Raw genomic sequence first — 19,304 nt, forward strand, 5'->3', positions numbered from 1 at the left:
AAAAAAAAAAAAAAAAAAAAAAAAAAAAAAAAAAAAAAAAACAGTTCGAGATCTCAGATATCAAAGATCCAGGCTTGCGCCAAGCCGTTGTGGTATTCCCAGCCAGCCGGAAGAAATGTCCCGGGAGATATTTAGTACGACTAAACTAGTGGCCTAGTGGGCCAGGTACCTTACCCATGAGGACAGTGGAGTGCCATTAGCACAATGAGGTGTTTGTGGTCTGATGGATGGCTCAGAAACCTCTTTACTTTCCGGATTTGTTACGTAAACGTCTAAAGCTTAAGCGCCAAGTAATTGGTATTCAGTCGAGCACTCAATGTTGAAATTGTTATCAAGAATAGAGATTGGCTGGCTCCTGGCCATCTGATTTCTTGTGACATGGAACGCAACTCTCTTTTCTTCTCTTTTCCTTTTCTGTCTAAGAGGGTAAGGATACGTCTCATTAAAGTGTTTTGATCAGTCAATAGTATAGATCTACCGTCGGCATGGATAAATGAAAAATTGAAACAACAGTGTACATAACATCTTGGACGGTTTTTTTCTCGTTGCAAAAAACTATATATTGGAGTTGAAAACCCTTGACTGGTTTTATTCTTGCATCAAGACAACACTCGAGCATACATTGCCTGAATCCCGCCGTTTACTGATCTTCATACACTCTCAGGATAGGTTTTGACCATTGTACTAAAACTCAAATCTTGACGCCCGATATTCGCCCTGTCGGCCTGCACTATCGATCCAGATTGCAGCGTCGGGAAGTAGTTCTCTGCGTCGAAGTGTTGCTGATGTTTTGCTCGCGTTTCGGCAAGCAAGCAGTGAGCGGCCCGGGGCTTATCCGTACTACAGAGAGGCTAGTCCCGACGCACGGGTTAGACTTGACCGCCGGCGAAGAACCGCCGCATGCAGGTACATGGGGCCTGCAGGTCAAGAGCCCCCCTAAATATTTAGTAGGGCTGGGAAATATGCAACATGAAGGAGTTAACAGCGGTGTATCAAGTTTCAAGCTTTCTTTTGGGCACGGCAGTGAGCGACTCAGCATCAACGAGAATACAAGTTTACACCCTGCCATTCAATAAGCACCTAGATCGCCGATCTCTCTTTCAATTTTTTTTATTCTGTTTTTGTTTTTGTTTTTAAATTCTACATCAATCCAGGTACATCTAGTCAAAGTTGCCCTGGTTGGCATTACCCAAGAGCATCTTTGATTCAGGCTTGTACTTCTTGGAGACCATAAAGACGTTGTACTCGCAGTCCAGCTCAGCACCCATGGGGTCGTCCTTAGCGGCCGGCTTGAAGTCGAGTAGCAGGTCGGGCTTGACGGCCGAGACGGTGTCGGTCTCGAGGTAGGGATCGTCCCTAGGGTACAGCTGTGCGGTGATGCCTAGGTAGTCCGGGTGGGTGACCATCATGTGGATGTGCGCAGGCCGGTAAGGATGCCTGTGCATCATCCTGAGCAGCACGGCGCTGGGACCCGACGTGTCGATGGCGTACTCGGTCGGCTTCAGGCAGTAGAACCAGAAGCGACCCTCTTCGTCCGTCTTGAACTTGCCGCGCAGGTTGTGACGCGTCTGGTTCTCCGGGTCGAAGACATCGTACTTGCCGTTGGTGCTGGCTTGCCACATGTCGAAGACGGCGCCCGGTATGCCCTTGCCAGTTTCGACATCCCTGATAACGCCGTGGAACCGGGTCAGCTGACCATCGGGGGGCATGTCCTGAACCACCGAGGCGCCGAGGTCGCGGAAGGGCGTTTCGGGGGACCAGAAGGGTCCCAGGATGGCAGAAGACGTGGGAGCCTTGCCATCTGGGGTGACGACCTTGTTGTTGATCTCATCAACAAGGCTATCACAGGAAGTGGGTTTGTTAGCGCAGGATTGGGATCGAGATTTGCAAGAAGGAATCATCTATTTTGGCTCTTGCTGATTGAGCGGAAGAGAAAAGGCACATACGACTCGATGCCCAAAATGTCCATCAGACGCCATGTCTCATTCCTGTTCTTCTTGTAGGCCTGGCCAAGAGAGTTTATGTAATTGACACCAATCACCCACTCCTCCTGAGTGAGCTCGACCTCACGGCAGAAGTCGTGCATATGCCTGATGAGAGAGGTGAGAATTTGCCGATGCCTCGGAAGGGTCTCGGGGCTCATGAGGTCGATGACATGCTGAGTGAAGTTGGGGTCAAATTTGCTCTCGGCGGGTTTGGCCGCACCATTGGTGTTTTCGGAAGCCATGGTGACTGTATTTGGTGATGAACGCTTGTGCAGCCGCGCTAGAGGAGGGAGGGTATGATGTTTAATGCACGGGTATCCAACTCAACGACAAGATCAGATCAAAGAACAAGAATGTAGAAAATATGGTTATACACGAATCGATGCAGACATGGAAAAGTAGGGAGGCAGTCGACCTTTGTAGGCGACAGACAGGCGAAAATAGTAGTGAGAGTTGGGGAAAAACTATTCCACGAAGCAACCAAGTCCGTCTCGGGCCCTGGGGAAAACAATTACACGACTATGGGGACCGTTCGATACAGGGTCAGCCGTCGCGGAGTCCCCACGGTTAGGCATGTGGGCACGAATCAGACGATAGGTAATGACATTATTTTTGCGGCAGCCAAGACCGGCAGTCGGGTTCGGTCGCCCGGTACATGAGAAAACCACGGTTTCGTTGGCAGAACATCACGTCAGTCGAGACCTAAACTAGGGATATATGCTTCCGTATTGTAGATAAACCAACATTGGTAAAACCTAGGTAAATTAAGTGCTTTGGTCTCAGTATGGCCGAATGGAATAAGTTGATGCATCAACGCGCTTCAATTACTCTCTGACTGCCTCGTTGGCGTGGGAGAAAACTTTGTCCGACCAGACGTTTTCCTTCTCAAAAGGGTAAAATGTATTTGACCATGGATTTAGGAGGGAGGCTAAGTTGGATTTCGATCATGCGGGAATGATGATCCAGCACACAGGTTCGCGGTAGATAGGTCAATACCCAATGCCGCCGTCTTGTCTTTGATGGTTCGATCTTTACAGGCAGTTAATTAAACTGAAGAATGCTAAATGAAATAGAAATAATTCACGCCGAATCGTACCTACCTACCCTTGACCTGTGGTCCAGTTCGAGAAAGTCATAGTTTTGTCCACGCCCGCCAGCCAGAGGCTGGCAATCTAGTCAGTGCAGTGCGGGGTAAACCACTGTTTATCTTATCGCTCCATCATTGTACAAGTTCCTCAGGACAAACGTTGAAACATTCCAGGGTTAGGGCTATCTCCGATGGAGCCAAGCTACTGTAGTAAAACAAGGTTCCCCGCACCTGCGGAGCTTCCATTTCCTGGCTAGCGGCCAATTCTCAAGCTGCAATCAATCTTGCCGTCCTACCACACCTTGCAAGTCAAGCCCCCGAGTAAAGTCGGATTGGAGCAACGCAAACAACCACCGGCCACACTATCTCAGATTACCTACTACGTAGGCTATCGGCCGATCGGCACTCAACATTGTTGCCAAGGCATGTGCCATTTCTGTCAATTGCCACAAACCCAACATACATCCAAGAGCTCGGAAATTTGCCTCAAACGCTACTGAGAATGGCACAACGAACGCCGGGTTCATACAGCCTATGGGGCTGTTGCTGTCAAGACAGTGCGCAGCTGGCAGCGAGAGATTCTTGAAATATCCTTTCATCTGTGGTCTAGATTGTTTGGCGATTCCAGATTTTGGTGGCTGAGATTTCAGACGACTTTGTCAATATCAAGGCATTGGAACGTTCCTCACTATTGTGCGACCGAGTGCTGATTAGTGCAGCACTATTGGCCCTGCCGACCCAAACCCTGCCACCATTGCCTATCTCCCCGCCAAAACAAGGCTGCAAGGGAGATAAAGCAGGTCAACATGAGATCTGGAAAATCGGTTCTAGGCCTAGCCAGCGGGGTCTGATCCGAACCATCCAGCAGAGGATGGAGATACATTTTGGGGGCTCGAAAGTGTTTATCAATGCCCGACACAGTAGTCACAAGGCGCCAAGTTATGTGACCTTGGCCACCAAACCCTTGGTTGCGTAACAATCCGATGAGTTCCTTGGCCCCACTGACAGTGCTGTCGCATAACAGCCTTCGCAACGTTCCATTCGAGTGTTACTTGCTGCAAAATGCAAAATGAGGAAGGTGGTGCTAGGACTTCCTGGTGACCATTGGTCAGGGTACCCCGCAAAGCCGTATCCTGAACCATAGGCGGCGGCAAAGGCCCAGGGTCCCCAGGCGATAGCCAGTTCGGCACCTTGTATATCACCTTCGGCGGACCGCTCCTCCTTCGTTACTTCTGGAGGCACGTCTGCCAACCCCCGAGCGCGATCCTGCTTTGCTGAGTGACATGTCCGTCATGTCTCCCGGCAGCGCTACCTCTGACCTGGACAGGGTGGATAGTTCGCCCAGCCCAGCTGTCTCGGACGACGAGAAGCGGAATCCACGGAACGACGATGTTTCTCCCCACCGCAAAGATACCAGCGTGGTTGGGCACAATGAGAAGGACCGCGACATAGACGCCAAAGCTGTGCCTGTTTTCCCACCTGCAGACTGGGTTGAGCGTCTCAAGGCCGAGTACACCGGTCGCCACGATGCTGGGACCGAGACGCTGCCACCCGGTTGCGATCCCGATCGCATGGCTGCCGCTGTCCTGACACTGAACGAGGAAGAAGCAGTGCAGGTGCTCAAGAAATTGCTCGAGAGCCAGAAAGAGGATTTCACCATCGACCAAGTCGTGATGGCCCGGATACGAGAACTCGTCCGAGGCCACGAGCACTGCGAGATGACACATGGCGACTGGGCCTATGAGGTCTGCAAAAGAGCCGGTCTGTACCACAACTGGTCCCCTTATGCAGAGGTTAGGGCTGTGACATTACCATATGACGACGTGGAGGAGGCTTGTGAAAGCTTCAGGGCCTACCTCTTGGGTTACTTCTGGATTTGCGTCTGCACAGCCATCAACAGCTGTAAGTGCCTGTGGAACTACTGATCCAGCACTGTTCGTTTCATCTATTCAATACTGACTCGTTTTCTTTTTCACCCAGTTTTCGCTCCCCGTCAACCCGGCATCTCCATTCCTGGATCGGTGATTCAGCTCATCCTTGTCCCCATGGGGAGAGCAATGGCATACATTCTCCCCGACTGGGGCTTCAGGTGGCGTGGAACACGATACACCCTGAACCCGGGTCCCTGGACAGCCAAGGAACAGCTCTTCACGACCATCATCTTCAACGGCGCATCGGGTATTGGCAACATGACAGGCCTGCTTGTGATGCGTCTCCCAGTATTCTTCAACCAGAGGTGGGCGACCTACGGATTCAACATCATGCTGGCCTTGTCCAACCAGGTATTCGGCCTTGGCATGGCTGGTATCTTGCGTCGTCTTAGTGTCTACCCCATCGAGGCGGTGTGGCCCAGTACTCTACCCGTTCTCGCTCTGAACCGTACCCTGATGAATGCCGATAGCAAGACGGAGAAGATCAACGGCTGGACTATGACTCGGTATAGAATGTTCCTTTGGTCAGGCCTCTTCTTCCTGGTATACTACTGGATTCCCAACCGTTTCTGGGAGGGCCTCCGCCTATTTAACTGGCTGACGTGGATTGATCCCAACAACTTCAATCTCGCTGCCATCACCGGCTCATACGGCGGCATGGGCTACAACCCATTCTCCAGCTTTGACCCTAACATATCTGGGTCCGGGACAATGAACGCCCCCTTTTTTGCACAGCTACAGCAGTTTGTCATGAGAGCCCTTTCGGGGATTATCATTCTCATTATGTACTACAAGAACGCTTTCTGGTCGGCGTTCTTGCCAATCAACTCCAACTCGGCATTCGACAACAAAGCCAAGCCTTACAACATATCCATGGTCCTCAACAGCGATGACACACTCAACATGCAAAAATACGAGACTTACGGCCCTCCGTATTATGCCATCGCAAACCTGTTCATCACCGGTGTCAACTTCATCTACTACACCTTTTCAATTGTCTACGTTTTCACCAAGTTCTGGAAGCCCATCAAGAAAGCGTTTGTTGGCATCGTCGTCAACACTGTCAAGCGCCGAAGTGTCTATAGCGGCTTCGAGGACGGGCACACCCGCATGATGAGGGTGAACTACAAAGAAGTGCCCGAGTGGTGGTACGGACTACTCTTTACATTTGGCTTCGTGATTTCCATCATCAGCCTCGAAGCCTGGCCGACCGACACGCCGTGGTGGTCCATGCTCGGCGTCACCGGAATCGGTGCTCTGCTGACCATTCCCTGGGTTGTCATCGAGTCGATCGCAAGCACTGGTATTGCAGTCAACGTCATCTGGCAGGTTCTGCCCGGTATCTGGTTTCCGGGCCGGCCAATGCCTCAGCTGATCATCCTGATGCTGGGTGCCGCCTTCGAGATCATGGCGGGAGGCTTCTCACACGACCTCAAATATGCGCATTACGCCAAAATTCCTCCTCGCGCCGTCTTCCGCGGACATGTCTCGTCCGTCATGGTCAACTGCTTCATTTACGTGGCCATGATTGAGGTCATGATGGCGTACGCCAATTCGGACAACACTTTGTGCCAATGGGATAACAAGCAAGCCATGGTGTGTCAGTATGCAAACTCTGTGTACTCCTCAACCATCTTTTACGGCATTTTCGGCACCAACAACATGTTCAAACTATACCCGATCCTCCCGTGGTGTTTCCTCATCGGCGCCGTCCTGGGCGTCATCTGGATCAGTGGCGAGAAGCTTCTTCCCCGTTTGCGGCCGCACATCAAGGCACGCCTCGGCAGCGAGCGTGGCTCAAAATTTGACCGCTACATTTGGGACCCCGCGGCGGCGACGCTGGCTTGCCTGAACCCGGCCATTGCGCTCTCGGGTGCGTTGCAGTGGGCTGGCAATAACAACCTCACCTACGCAACGCTCGGCATATACCTCGCATGGTACTTTCAATACTACCTCAAGCGGCGCTACACTGCGTGGTGGGGCAAGTACGCGTACCTTATCTTCGCCGGTCTGGCGGTAGGTGTAGCCATCTCTGGTCTGATCGTGACGCTGGTCTTTTCGTTTGGGGCTGGCAAGGGCGTCGAAATGAAGTGGTGGGGTAACGAGGTGGCCAAGGCTGGCGTCGACTTCAAGCTGTACACGAACGAGGCGCGTCTCATGGAGGTTGGTGAGCGCGGTTACTTTGGGTTGGACCCGAAGGATTTTCCAAAGGGATGGTAGAAGCTTTAGAAGATGGGCTGTGTGGTTGCTGGGTGTGTTGGATAACATCCGGTAACTAACATGGGATTGTTGCCTACCTTTTTCAATAAATCTGATATGTGATTCTTGATCAAGTCAATATTCGACGAAAAGGCAATCCTACCGCTGTCATCCGTACCACAGGCATTGAAGCCCTGATATCCAAGATGCATGCACTTGTTCGCTCCCGACTTCGCTGCAAGACTGGGGAGATGCAGTATTGGAGTCGTGGCGCAGTACGACGTTTATTTCTGAGGTGGGTAATTGTTGGTGCCGGGAGTTTTGCCTCTGGTTTGGTGAGCCGACGACTGCCAGTCGTACAGATCCGATCAACCGTGTCCCCGTGCGTTGAAGAAAAGAGTTTATCATCCCATTTCTGGCCAAAAATGATATCAAGTCTAATCTAATCTAGAACTCACTTCTAGTTTGCTGCTCCATGATAATCCTACATATCCCTGAGCGGCATTTCGACTACAACATTGCTCTCTTCAGTTTATCATTTTGCCGTTAAATCATGTCATAGTACTTGCAAAGCTCGAATAATTGCCGATGTGTGTGTTGCACAACAAGTCTTCGACACCCGCTCAACTACGAATATATGATTTCTGCCCAAGTGTGCGGTATCGAGTTTGCAGCGACATTTGCACTCTTCCCCGAACCTCCAAGAAGCAAGATGGACGTGGTGGCGCATCTCGGGGTAGAGTTCACCGGACGTGTAGCTCGGCCCAACGGTTCCCCGCGCGGGACAGGGGTTGGCAAACTCACTATCAAACCGTAGCCTATGAACGAGGTGCAACGTTCCGTTCGACTAGATTACTCCTCACGAGCAGGACACTCGCTTGGCAGTGCCTAGAAAAAAAAAAGGGCCGACCTTGCTTTTTTTCCCCTTCTCCGCTTCCCACTATACTTTTGCATGTTCTCATCGTCAAAGCGAGAATAAGTCCCGGGCGACTCATTCAACCCGGAAGTCAAATCCAAGTGGACTGATGTTTCGGCAAAGAAAAAAACAGCAACAAGGCACACCCACACGAAAATAAAATAGACCGTATACTGGCCGTTTTGGCTGAATAGAGGCAGTTAAGATGAAAGAAGATAATAGGCTACTGGGAGAGTACAAGGACCATGGCGGCGACTCAAGGGGGATAGGAGCACATGCATCTGATGCACCGGGACGACAATTTAAATCGGAACATTGGCGCAGTTCTTGCCACGCCCTGAGGCGATTTTCAAAGTATGTGATGATCGCAATGGCTCTCAAGGTTTTCTTTGGGGCCCTTCTTGGGCTTTTGCCATATCTCGCCGACGAGGTCCAGGGGGCAATCACGTACCCGGACTGCGAAAATGGCCCCTTGTCCACCAACATCGTCTGCGATGTGGCTGCCACTCCGGCCGAGAGAGCCGCGGGCCTCGTCGATATCATGGAGCTTGAGGAGAAGCTTGAGAATCTGGTCAAGTATGTCTGTCCTGCTTCGGCTTTTTACAATCCTTGGTGAATAGCAGAAGCCCGCCGTTCCCCCGGCGATGCTGACATTCCCCGCCCACAGCAACTCTCCCGGTGCGCCCAGGATAGGGCTCCCGTCGTACGAGTGGTGGTCCGAGGCCCTGCACGGTGTGGCCAAATCACCCGGCGTGACCTTCAACAAGTCATCCAGCGGGGCCTTTTCCTCTGCGACGTCCTTTGCCAACCCCATCGTCCTCTCTGCCGCGTTTGACGATGAGCTGGTAGAGGCGGTGGCGATGCAGATCAGCACCGAAGCCCGGGCGTTCAGCAACGCGGGCCTGGCCGGGCTGGACTGGTGGACGCCCAACATCAACCCGTACAAGGACCCGCGGTGGGGCCGGGGTATGGAGACGCCGGGCGAGGACGCGCTCCGCATCTCAAAGTACGTCAAGGCGCTCTTGCGGGGCCTCGAGGGCAGCGACCCGACGACCAGGAAGATGATTGCCAACTGCAAGCACTATGCGGCCAACGACCTCGAGAGGTGGAACGGCGTGACGCGCTACAACTTTGACGCCCCCGTGACGCTGCAGGACCTGTCCGAGTACTACCTGCCGGCGTTCAAGCAGTGCGCCAGGGACAGCAACGTCGGGTCCTTCATGTGTGCATACAACGCCATGTCGATCAAGGGCAAGAACCTCTCCTGGAACGGGACACCGGTCTGTGCGAGCAAGTACCTGATGCATGACATCCTGAGGGAGCACTGGGGATGGAAGAAGCACAACAACTGGATCACGAGCGATTGCAACGCTGTTTTGCGTGAGTTCTTCTGATCACAAGCCGCGCTGTAGGCTTTGAGTTGGATACTCAAATATGTTGACACAAACAAACGTAGACATGTGGAACCAGCACCACTGGTCAGCCACCCGTGAAGATGCTGCGGGCTCCGCCTACACTGCCGGGACCGATACAGTGTGCGAGGTTTCAAACTACGACAAGACTGCTGTCAAGGAAGCCTATGACAGGGGTCTCCTTGATGAACATGTCGTCGATCGGGCGCTCAAACGTCTGTACGAGGGCCTTGTCCGTGCGGGATACTTTGATGGCCCGGACGCTCCGTACCGCAACATCACCTGGGCGGACGTCAACACCCCTGAGGCGAGGAAACTGGCGCTCAGGTCTGCTGCGGAAGGGATGGTGCTGACCAAGAATAATGGCTTCTTGCCGATCAAGTTGGAGGAACTACAGAAGGGGGGTAAGACCATAGCGCTGATTGGGAACTGGACAAACAATGGAGAGCAGATGCTTGGGACTTATAGCGGGATTGCGCCTTTCAGGAACACGCCGCTCGCTGCTGCCAAAGCGCTCAATCTCAAAGTTGTCACGGCAGGTGGTCCAGTCAACCAGAGTACTGGGAGCCCCGACAGCTGGACCAGGCCTGCCTTGAATGCGGCCAAACAGGCGGATGTCGTTCTGTACTTTGGCGGGATTGATCTCTCTGTTGAGGCCGAGGACAGAGACAGGTACTCACTCGCTTGGCCTAGCGCTCAAGCAAAGCTGCTTCGGGATATTTCTGCCCTGGGCAAGCCGACAGTAGTGGTACAGCTGGGAACAATGCTTGACGACACTGCCCTGCTGGAGAACAACAACATCTCGGCTATCATCTGGGCGGGATATCCTGGCCAGGATGGCGGCACTGCCGCGTTCGACATCATCACCGGCAAGACCGCTCCTTCGGGCCGGCTTCCCGTCACCCAATATCCAGCCAATTATGCAAATCAGGTCCCCATGACAGACATGGAGGTCCGACCGTCCAAGGAGACCAAGGGAAGCAACGGGGCCACGGCCGGCAACCCGGGTCGGACATACAGGTGGTATGACCAAGCGGTCCACCCGTTCGGGTTCGGGCTGCACTACACGAACTTCACCACCTCTGTGGCCGTGGCCTCTTCGGCCACCATCTCCACCTCGGACCTCGCATCAGGTTGCAAGAAGGAGAAACACATGGACAAGTGCGCGTTTCCGTCCTCGCTCGAAGTCTCCGTCACCAACGCGGGAAAATCGGTCACGTCGTCCTACGCGGCCCTGGCGTTTGTGCGGGGAGAGTATGGGCCGAGGCCGTATCCGCTCAAGACGCTGGTTTCGTACGGAAAAGTGCACCACATCGCACCCGGGCAGACCAAGAAGCTGAAACTGGGGTTGACTCTGGGCGACCTCGCCAGGACGGCGGAGAATGGTGACCTGGTGCTATATCCGGGCAAGTATGAGGTATTGGTGGACGTGCCGACGGCGGCCAAGGCGAGCTTTGAGATTCGTGGGGATGAGCTTGTTCTCGATCAATTCCCGCAGCCAAAGGATGATTAGGTAGTTGAAAATGGTTGGGTATAGGATGCGATCTGGCAGAGATACACGGCTCTGAAATGCTCCAAAAGTCTGGTTAAGGAAACTGCAGATATGTCTGCACTTTTTTTTCCGCTCCTCAAAATATCATGATTGCTCAGCTCAAATTGAAGTTCTTAGTCAGAGGCTTATGTAACGATGGCCTTTCTGTGGCCGGGCGAAAATCCCTTTTCATTCTCTGTTGCGCCCAAGTTCAGGGACGTACGGATCCTGATGAGGGGCACTTGGATTCATTTAGGAACTGCATTACCTCATCAATTGCCTCCAATGAATCAGTAAGGCAGCTGCTCTGCTCTTGCCTCAAAAAGGAAGAGGAAGGCACATGTCCAGCGTGCGGTAGCCCACTTCAACACAGCAATGCCGGGGAAAACGGTGACTGGCTTGCTCCATAAACCCACCCTAAATCTCCGCCAGAACTCGCAGCAACCTGTATTTTCACCACTGCGTGAACCATGCCCCATGATCAAGATGTGATAGCTTCAAAGTTGTCAGAAACTCCATTCCAGCTAGAGATGTCTGGTCAGTCAGTTCTAGGAGGCACGGAGGTGCCTACTGGTGGAAATGGTGCAGGCCGACAGACATCAAAAATTGTCAGGCTTCCGTCGTTTGAAGGTTGCCCATACTCTTTGATGCATATTCCCGAAGCTGACAAGATGCCTTTGACCAAACCAAACAGGACACAACATCGACCTTGGCAACACTTGGAAACGGTGGAACGGTTTCATACCAGACACAGCAAGATTTGGCAGCAGCCATGAGAGCTCCCTGGAATATGGACGCAGCAAAAGCTGCACAGCTATCCAAGGGTAAGTTTCCCTCGAGAATAGTGCCAACTGCTAGAATTAACGAGAGACTGACCAGTCGTGCGCCTGAGATGATATTGTGCTAAAAGAAAAACCTAGCGCAATGGCTCCAGGCTCACGAAGCGATCCTCCTCGAATGTGGCTATCTCGTCTGTCTCGATGGCCACGCCGAAGAACCCCGCGATGCTTATCATCCTATCACACCCAAGAACGGTGTGAGCACAGCTCTTCCAGAGTTCAACCAGATTCAAGAGCTTTACGACTACCTGAAAAAGCAATCCATGCCCTTGGCCGTTCGACAAATTTGCCAGCGGGCATCACCTAACCTGTATGCTGCAGCCTATCCGGTCGACGCTTTAGGATTACCCACGCAGCCTAGCCTGCCTGAGATTGACGATATAGACAATCCAGAGGTGATCATCCAACTCCAGGTCCCCTTTGTTGCCCTGGCTTTGGTGCTCCAGCAGCATGTCAAGGTGGTACACGAAGAGCTGGGGTTTGAACTAGACCCAGCCCCAGACCTTCAGAAACGTGCCAAGATGGTCAGCACTGGGAGAGGTCCCCGCAGACCCAAGAAAAAGATGCCCATGGAGGAGCAAATAACAGTTCAGGCTATTCCCGAAGTTGCGGAGGACATCCAGATGCGTACGGAGCCTACGAAAAAGCCCGCTGCTACTGCATCTTGGGACTTGGAGCAGGCAAGAAGGTCGATCCCGGTAAAAGACCTTTTAGAGACGAGAAAGAAGGGCAACACCAATCGCAAAGTCACCGAAACCCAATTGAAAAGGCACGAGAGACGAGAGAGAGCGACATCAGGCCTGAAAGAGTTGGTAAAGCAACTAATCATGCCATGGCTCCAAAACAGAGGACAGTTTTTAAGGCAGCAGAGACAGCCTCGTGAGTGCGAAGAAGCAGCCCATAACGAGCGGCTGGGTGTTAAAAACGCGGATTTGACCGGCTTAAATTGCAAGGAGAACCGTATCCTTCGCCGACTTGAGAAGTCCAAGGATTGGGTGGAAAGATCGAGATGGTCGGATGATCTAGAGAAACGCATCAAGAATATCAATGAGCTGCGGCATGCGATTCGTGCGAACACCGGAAAAGTCGCGGAGCTTGATCAGGAATTGATAACTCTCAAGGAGTTGCAGGCGAAGCGGGAGAGAGAGAATCGGAAAGCTTCCCAAAGCGTCAGGGATCTTGAAGCACACTTGTCCAGGCTGAGGGACATGAGGGCCCATGTCTTGCAAGAGTATGAAGGCGCCACTAACGGAGATTTCGATGGCAACACATCAGCACCGAAGCCCATTGCACCTAGCCCCTTGGTCGCTCGGGAGGTGCTCAAAGGAGAGTCCTTCACCAAAATGAGTAAGAGAAGGTCCGAAAACTCTCATGTGACACCTGCCGCTATCCAAGATCAATAGTGCCCCCATAAAAGGGCTAGATATGAGGTCAATTCTTGCGATCCAGAACGAAGCCCCGTTCGACACAACTTAGATGACTGTCTTTCGCGACAGAGATTCATTGCGATATGATTGCCCCCATTAATAATTTGGCGCCTCGCATCAGCAATTATCACGCTTTGGGCTATCCATCTGCTAGCCCCATGAGGTCAAAGCCTCGATGTACCTCATGGATCGGCTTTGGAGGCCTTGTTGAGCTTCGACAGATTCCCCGGACCATAATAATTTGCAACAACATCCACCTTAAGGAACCCGGCTTGCAACATCATAGGTTCACATTCACAGGCGTCAATCATCACCTAGAGTTTCCAGCCGTTTACTGTGCTGGTCTGGTGCCTACCTCCGAACACATAAGGCTCTCGCAGCCAGCCACAGGGTCCCCTTCAGCATGATTTGTGACAGCAGCGCATCAAGGTGACGAAGGATGCTTGAGACTACTGAGAATTTTTTTTGTTTATGCACTTGGTGGATTTCAATATTGAAGGGAAGGCGGTTTTTTGTCATAGATTGAGACTTAAGAATTTACATTTGTTTTGGCGCAACGAAAATCTTTTGGAGCCATTGAATCCTAGCGCAGCAAAGTAGCCAATGTCAGAAAATAGCAGCTTTAGGGGTTTTCTATTATGGAGTTTGAATGCAAGTTTTGTTGTGTTTTTCCATCTACCCGATCTTGCTCCCATTTTGCGATGTTTGTAATCATGCACTACAGGCCTTCGTCAAAGGGCAGCTCTTGCTGCAATAACTCAACCCATTCTTGAAGTGAGCTTTAACGGCCATGATATGCTTGAGTGTTCAAAGTGCAAGCCAGACGCAAAAATACATGCCACCCAACTCCGAACCATGCCAATATAAATGCGAAATCACCGCATGACGGCTGTTCACCCATAAATCTTCCCAACTTTCCCAGCAAAGATCCAGTCTAGAATGTCCTGCTCGTTGAACTTTCTTTCAAATCGAAACCAAAGAGATGTGGCATGAGAAGATCAGCACCATTCATTAAAGAAGAGATGATTAAAAGGATCGCAATGTGACCGTGGCCTCAAAAGCTCGACGCCCAGTCTGAAGAAGGAAAAGGACGAAAAGACACATGTGGCTGCTAAAAGATGAGCAGGATAAAATGCAAATTTTCCAAGTGGTGGAATCAGGTTGCTTTCATCGTGTTCACAAAACTGGCGGTAAGCTGAGATGTTGCCCTAAGTATCATTTTCGAAACCGTTGACTTGGTTCAAAGTGGCAAATGTGGAGTCCGTGTAGGGCTGAGTATTGTCCACTGCGTTATGGGCAATCTCTCCGACTCTAGTGCTGTGGTATTCTTTGTGACTCGAGTGTCCGTTGGGGCTGTTTTGCTCCGCCATATTGTCGACTGTCACAATCTGCCTCGTTTGCCGCTGTTGCTCATGGACCCCCTGCCTATGGTCATTGTTACGATGATAGACAAGGTCACGGGCGATGTTGATAGCGCCTTGGACAATTCGATACAGGTTCTCCTTGTGGAGGGCGTGTTCATCACCCTTGTCGGCACGCTGATTGGCGAGCTCGCGGGTGAAGCCGTAGATGAACTGGGGAACCATTTCATACTCGACTGTCTTGTCAGAGACACGGAGGGCATACAGGAGAATGCTGAAAGTTTCCCTATTGAGCTCCTGAGCTAGTTCAGGGAAGAGACCCTAGTTTCAAGGTGATGCAGAAGTTAGTACATAAGCATGTATTTAAGTGAAGACAGTTCACGGAGTTCTTGGACTAGGGAGATTGGCGAATGCCTTACAATCAAATCAGATAACATTGGCTCTAGAACAGTTTTGATGTCCGCGCTGGGGGCTGGTGGGCTGAGACGTAGCTGTAAAATCAGGCTGGATGAATTTGTGATGTTGGAAAGCTGATCAATCATGGTGGTGGCGTATTTGATGGTATTGACGTTGCTCTTGCTGTGACGATCTATGCTGGATACTAGTGAAACAACATGGCGGCCCAGAGGAGTAAAGAGTTCCTCTGCCGTATCGTACTGCTTGGGAAGCCGTACGGAGGATGATTGGATGTTTTGCATCAAGTTGGGTTTTGATGGGCCCAAAGGATTCTTTTGCTGCAGCCACGGGTAATTTGGCCGCGTGTTGTCTTGTTTCTGCGGATGCTGCTTCTTGAGAGCAGATTCCTGGAAAAACTGGCCTGATGCCTGACCCAGATAGGTAGGCATGTCACAGCGTGACTGCGGATGACGGAACAGTTGCTGCCAAGATTGCTGTTGCTGTGCGTTTCGAGCCCCAACACCGTACTGAATCCTCTGCTGTTCCAGCTCTTCTTGCTCCAAAAACCCGAGCTCAGCCTCATCATTCATTTGATGTAAGCTTTGTGTCTCCATCGAAGTCTTGACTGACCGCCAAACCGGGTTCCACATTGTACTTGTAGTTTTCAAGGCATTGATACCACGGTCACTCTGAAATGCGGAGGGGTCTCCGACAGGAGGGATGATATGGCTCTCCGAGGAGCTGAAACCGACTCCCCGGCCCGGCAGGCTGGCTGGACGCGTGGGTGTCGGGCTGGCCATTGCGGCCGAAACAGATGGGCCGGGAGCTTGAAGGGTTGAGGTTGACGAGAGACAATCAGTATCATTGCTGGCTATAGGACTGGGAGCTGCTACCTGGCTATTGTCAGATCCTCGCGGGAAGTCAGGTGTGCCCGGAAGAGCAGAGATGGGGTAGCCGTTATTGACAATGCCATATTGCTGGCTTGAGTCATTATCATTCCGAGTCCTTTTGGCCGGTCCAGCTAGTTGCTGGTCCACTTTATTGCCAGGGTTGGCGCCAGCGTTGTCATCTAGCTCAGTTGGAGGTAGAGCTTTAGACTTGGTTGTACTCTTGCCATTTGTAGCGGTTAACGACACCGGGGTGGAAACGTTCGACATCTTCTGCTTTTTTGACTTTGCGGCTTCATTGCCTGCTTGCGCCTGAGGCGTAGAGCTGCCAGTGTCTGTATTTTTCCGCTTCGTACCCTGATTTCCCTTGGCGGACTTGGGCGTAGCTGTTTGTGGCGGGTCGGTCTTATCAGACCTGGGAGCCCGTGGCTTTTTTGTACTATTCTTACTACCGCTCGCTGCCACTCGCTGTGTTTGACCGCCCGAAGCCGCAACGGGTGCCATCGCCTTTAGAGCTTTTGCCACACCATTACTGCCATCCTTCTCCATGGCGTCCCGGAGCTTGGTGAATGTTTCCTTGAAGAAGTTGCGGCGTTCTCCCACTCCTGTGGCATCATCTTTGCGAAAAACACGGAAAAAGAAAACGTTATCCGCCTTGACACTCTCGGAAGTGCAGGTTCCTGAAGTGTTGTCTCTGTTGCTGAGTTTCAGCAAAGACATGTTCTTGCCCCTGAGGTTAACCACAACCCGCAAGGCGCTCTCGTCTTTCGGGAGGATGCGTATCTCTTCATCGGTCGAACTGGCCAGTTTCAAATCCCGCCGATGCTTTTTGCCCTGCAACTTGGGCTTTTTCTTCTTGGTATCTTTACTTTTGTCATCGCTGGCATCTGCTGTGGCATCTCCAGCAGGCGATTCAGCGAGCGAGTCAATAGTCTCATCGCTTGGGGTCATACCTACCCAAAGATAGCCATGGACGCCGAGATGATCAGGAGTCGGGTGAAGCTCCTCAGGTGTTGGCTCAAGGCTGGGAATCTTTTGCACATTGTCGCTGCCAGATGCAGCGCTCACTCTGGTCGCAACAGTAAGAATGGTGCCGCGCGTCCATTTGGCCTCCACACCATGACAGTAAGCATCGGCATTGTGGCTAAAGGCAAAGTAATCGAGGCGATCAACATTTGCTGGTCGATGCACCACAATCTGTTTGGCCTGACCAGTTTGGGGTGGTGGGGGAGCTTGAGCTGAGGCTGAGGTGATGACTGGTGGCGGCTGTTGATCATTTTCAACAGGCTCGCTGCTTTGGGTGGTGGCAGGTTGGACATCGTCGATGACTTCAGTTGCGAGAGGTAAAAGTTGACGGACTGACTCTTCTGTTGGGTCGGTTTGGATACATGGATTTGGCAGCCGGAGCAGGCTTGGATCGGCGGAGTCCGTCATTGTGATCCTGCGTATGTGTGTGAAGTGAAGTGGACAGCTGCAAAAGAGTGACCCTTTCTTTGTTGAAAGGGCAGTAAGGAAAGTGTAGAGGGAAGAGTTCAGTACCGCAAGGCAGATACCTGACAATGGAATAGCCTATAGACCAGAGCGCGCGCAAGAGAGATGAAAGGCACCCTGACTAACTCCTTGTGTGGGCTTGGTAAGTTGTAGCAATGGTGGGGGGATGTTTGGAGGACTGATTACCACAGACCGCAGTACAGTTAGGCCTGAGGGAGTTGATGCTGTGCAGTGAGGGGCAGACAGACGCTACAGTTTGCCTCGAGATCTTGAGTTTGCTGATCAGCAATGGGGGAAAAGTGAAAGCGGGGCAAAATAACGCTGGCCAACAAAGTACGAAGCGGTTGGTGATCGGGTTTGAGGAAGGCGCGTGAGTGTTCACTCACTTTGCCGCGACTTTCAATTTCATGTGGCTGATATAATAGAAATAAAAAATCAAAGCTGGCAGACTCTTTACCACGGACCACGCCTCTGTTTCTGCCTAGTATTGCAGTTGTCATTCGTGCGATGAACGATTAACCGGGACGTGTGGCTACCTGCAGATATCTGCTTCAAGGATGACTTTGCAAGCACTTCAAAATGGATGTTGGCCCAGATCTCCTACTGAAGTCTGAAGTCTTTTATTAGCACTTACTTCTACTGGCTTCATTGACTTCCTTTAGGAGATTGGTGGGATGATTCAACAAGGAGTTTGATTTAGGTCACCTTCATGGGTATCACGTGACATCACGTACCATTTCTGTCTAGGTCCAGTGCCAAGGCGATATTTTTGCGTGCTCCGCCGCGCGAAATCAAGGACGCTTCTTTTTCTCCTCGTCCTATGCTGAGCGGTCAAACTTTTGGAACAGCAACAGAGGACCGCAGCTACAATTCCTGAGTTCATAACTCCCGGTAATTCTTGCCAAAGCCCACAAGATCCACGCCTGTATTGTCCTCCAATCAACGCCCAAGATGTACTGCGACGTTTGCATCGCGGCATTTCGCGATCGTTCACACGGAGTTTTGGAGCTTGGGTCACACAAATAGTCATTGCTCCTCAAAAAAAAACCATTCAATCTTTCAAAACCTTGTCCGCCATGGGCTGCGTAATATGCCACTACCTTTGGCGTGATCTGGTGGCGGACACATCTTTCTGCAAATGGGTTGAAAGCCGGATCAAGAAGGAGTCAGACCAGGCTCCTCTGTGCAAAAAGGCCGATCCACGGGGTCCAGAATCCGCCGAGAGAGTTGCTTAACTATATCACCAACATCTTCCTGTGGAAGGCCGCAGGCGGACGAGGACGACGATGAACCGTTGAGGTTCAAGGTGAAATTAAACCACCTACCAACGGACGCAGAACCAAGTATCTCTTGCTCTTATGGTATTTTCTTCTTGGATCCCGTTAGTGGTGACACTGGTGAGTAGGTATCTCAACTTGGGAGGAGTTGATTCGAAACTCCATCAGGGACTTTAGCTAAATGTTTGCCTGCGTTACGAAACTTGTTCTCTTGGCCAATAGACAAGACAAACAAATACAGAGTCTCTGGAGAAAGTACTTGGAATGAGTCAAGTATTCAAAAGGCAGAAGTTTGGATGCAAGACTGTATAAACAACCACAAAGCCTGTGACAGGCCAGATACTGGTACTTGGTCGCCTACTCGTGTACTTGATCTGGACTCTTACGGTGGCGGATATGGAAAGATCCGACTGATTGTTCCAGCCGAACAATTCAAAGACCCTTTAGGGCCATATGAAGCTCTCCGCTACATTTGGGGTGGTCAGGAATTCATGAGACTGAGCAAGAACAACATTGCATCCTTTCGTCAAGGCATCAGAGTGGATCTGTCACCAAAAAACATTTC

At 51.5% G+C, this 19,304-nt stretch overlaps 5 protein-coding genes across 5 annotated transcripts; 3 read left to right on the forward strand and 2 right to left on the reverse strand.

Moving 5' to 3' along the window:
• Positions 1-1,160: 1,160 nt before the first annotated feature.
• On the reverse strand, positions 1,161-2,377 carry PpBr36_00647 (uncharacterized protein; the record flags this gene model as incomplete). Its single annotated transcript, XM_029887838.1, has 3 exons — positions 1,161-1,839; positions 1,947-2,265; positions 2,362-2,377. The coding sequence occupies 3 exons, from the start codon at positions 2,375-2,377 to the stop codon at positions 1,161-1,163; spliced, it is 1,014 nt and encodes a 337-aa protein (XP_029752367.1).
• A 1,978-nt stretch (positions 2,378-4,355) lies between these two features.
• PpBr36_00648 (uncharacterized protein) lies at positions 4,356-7,223 on the forward strand (the record flags this gene model as incomplete). Its single annotated transcript, XM_029887839.1, has 2 exons — positions 4,356-4,974; positions 5,053-7,223. The coding sequence occupies 2 exons, from the start codon at positions 4,356-4,358 to the stop codon at positions 7,221-7,223; spliced, it is 2,790 nt and encodes a 929-aa protein (XP_029752362.1).
• A 1,100-nt stretch (positions 7,224-8,323) lies between these two features.
• On the forward strand, positions 8,324-11,043 carry PpBr36_00649 (uncharacterized protein; the record flags this gene model as incomplete). Its single annotated transcript, XM_029887840.1, has 3 exons — positions 8,324-8,694; positions 8,786-9,498; positions 9,575-11,043. The coding sequence occupies 3 exons, from the start codon at positions 8,324-8,326 to the stop codon at positions 11,041-11,043; spliced, it is 2,553 nt and encodes an 850-aa protein (XP_029752363.1).
• A 790-nt stretch (positions 11,044-11,833) lies between these two features.
• Positions 11,834-13,303, forward strand: PpBr36_00650 (uncharacterized protein; the record flags this gene model as incomplete). Its single annotated transcript, XM_029887841.1, has 2 exons — positions 11,834-11,885; positions 11,982-13,303. 2 exons carry the CDS (start codon positions 11,834-11,836, stop codon positions 13,301-13,303), a joined length of 1,374 nt encoding a protein of 457 aa, XP_029751352.1.
• A 1,232-nt stretch (positions 13,304-14,535) lies between these two features.
• Positions 14,536-17,405, reverse strand: PpBr36_00651 (uncharacterized protein; the record flags this gene model as incomplete). The annotated part of the gene is made up of 2 exons (XM_029887842.1): positions 14,536-15,009; positions 15,108-17,405. 2 exons carry the CDS (start codon positions 17,403-17,405, stop codon positions 14,536-14,538), a joined length of 2,772 nt encoding a protein of 923 aa, XP_029751351.1.
• Positions 17,406-19,304: the final 1,899 nt, after the last annotated feature.

This window comes from Pyricularia pennisetigena, chromosome 2, assembly GCF_004337985.1.
Source record: "Pyricularia pennisetigena strain Br36 chromosome 2, whole genome shotgun sequence".
In the NCBI taxonomy this organism is placed as follows: domain Eukaryota; kingdom Fungi; phylum Ascomycota; class Sordariomycetes; order Magnaporthales; family Pyriculariaceae; genus Pyricularia; species Pyricularia pennisetigena.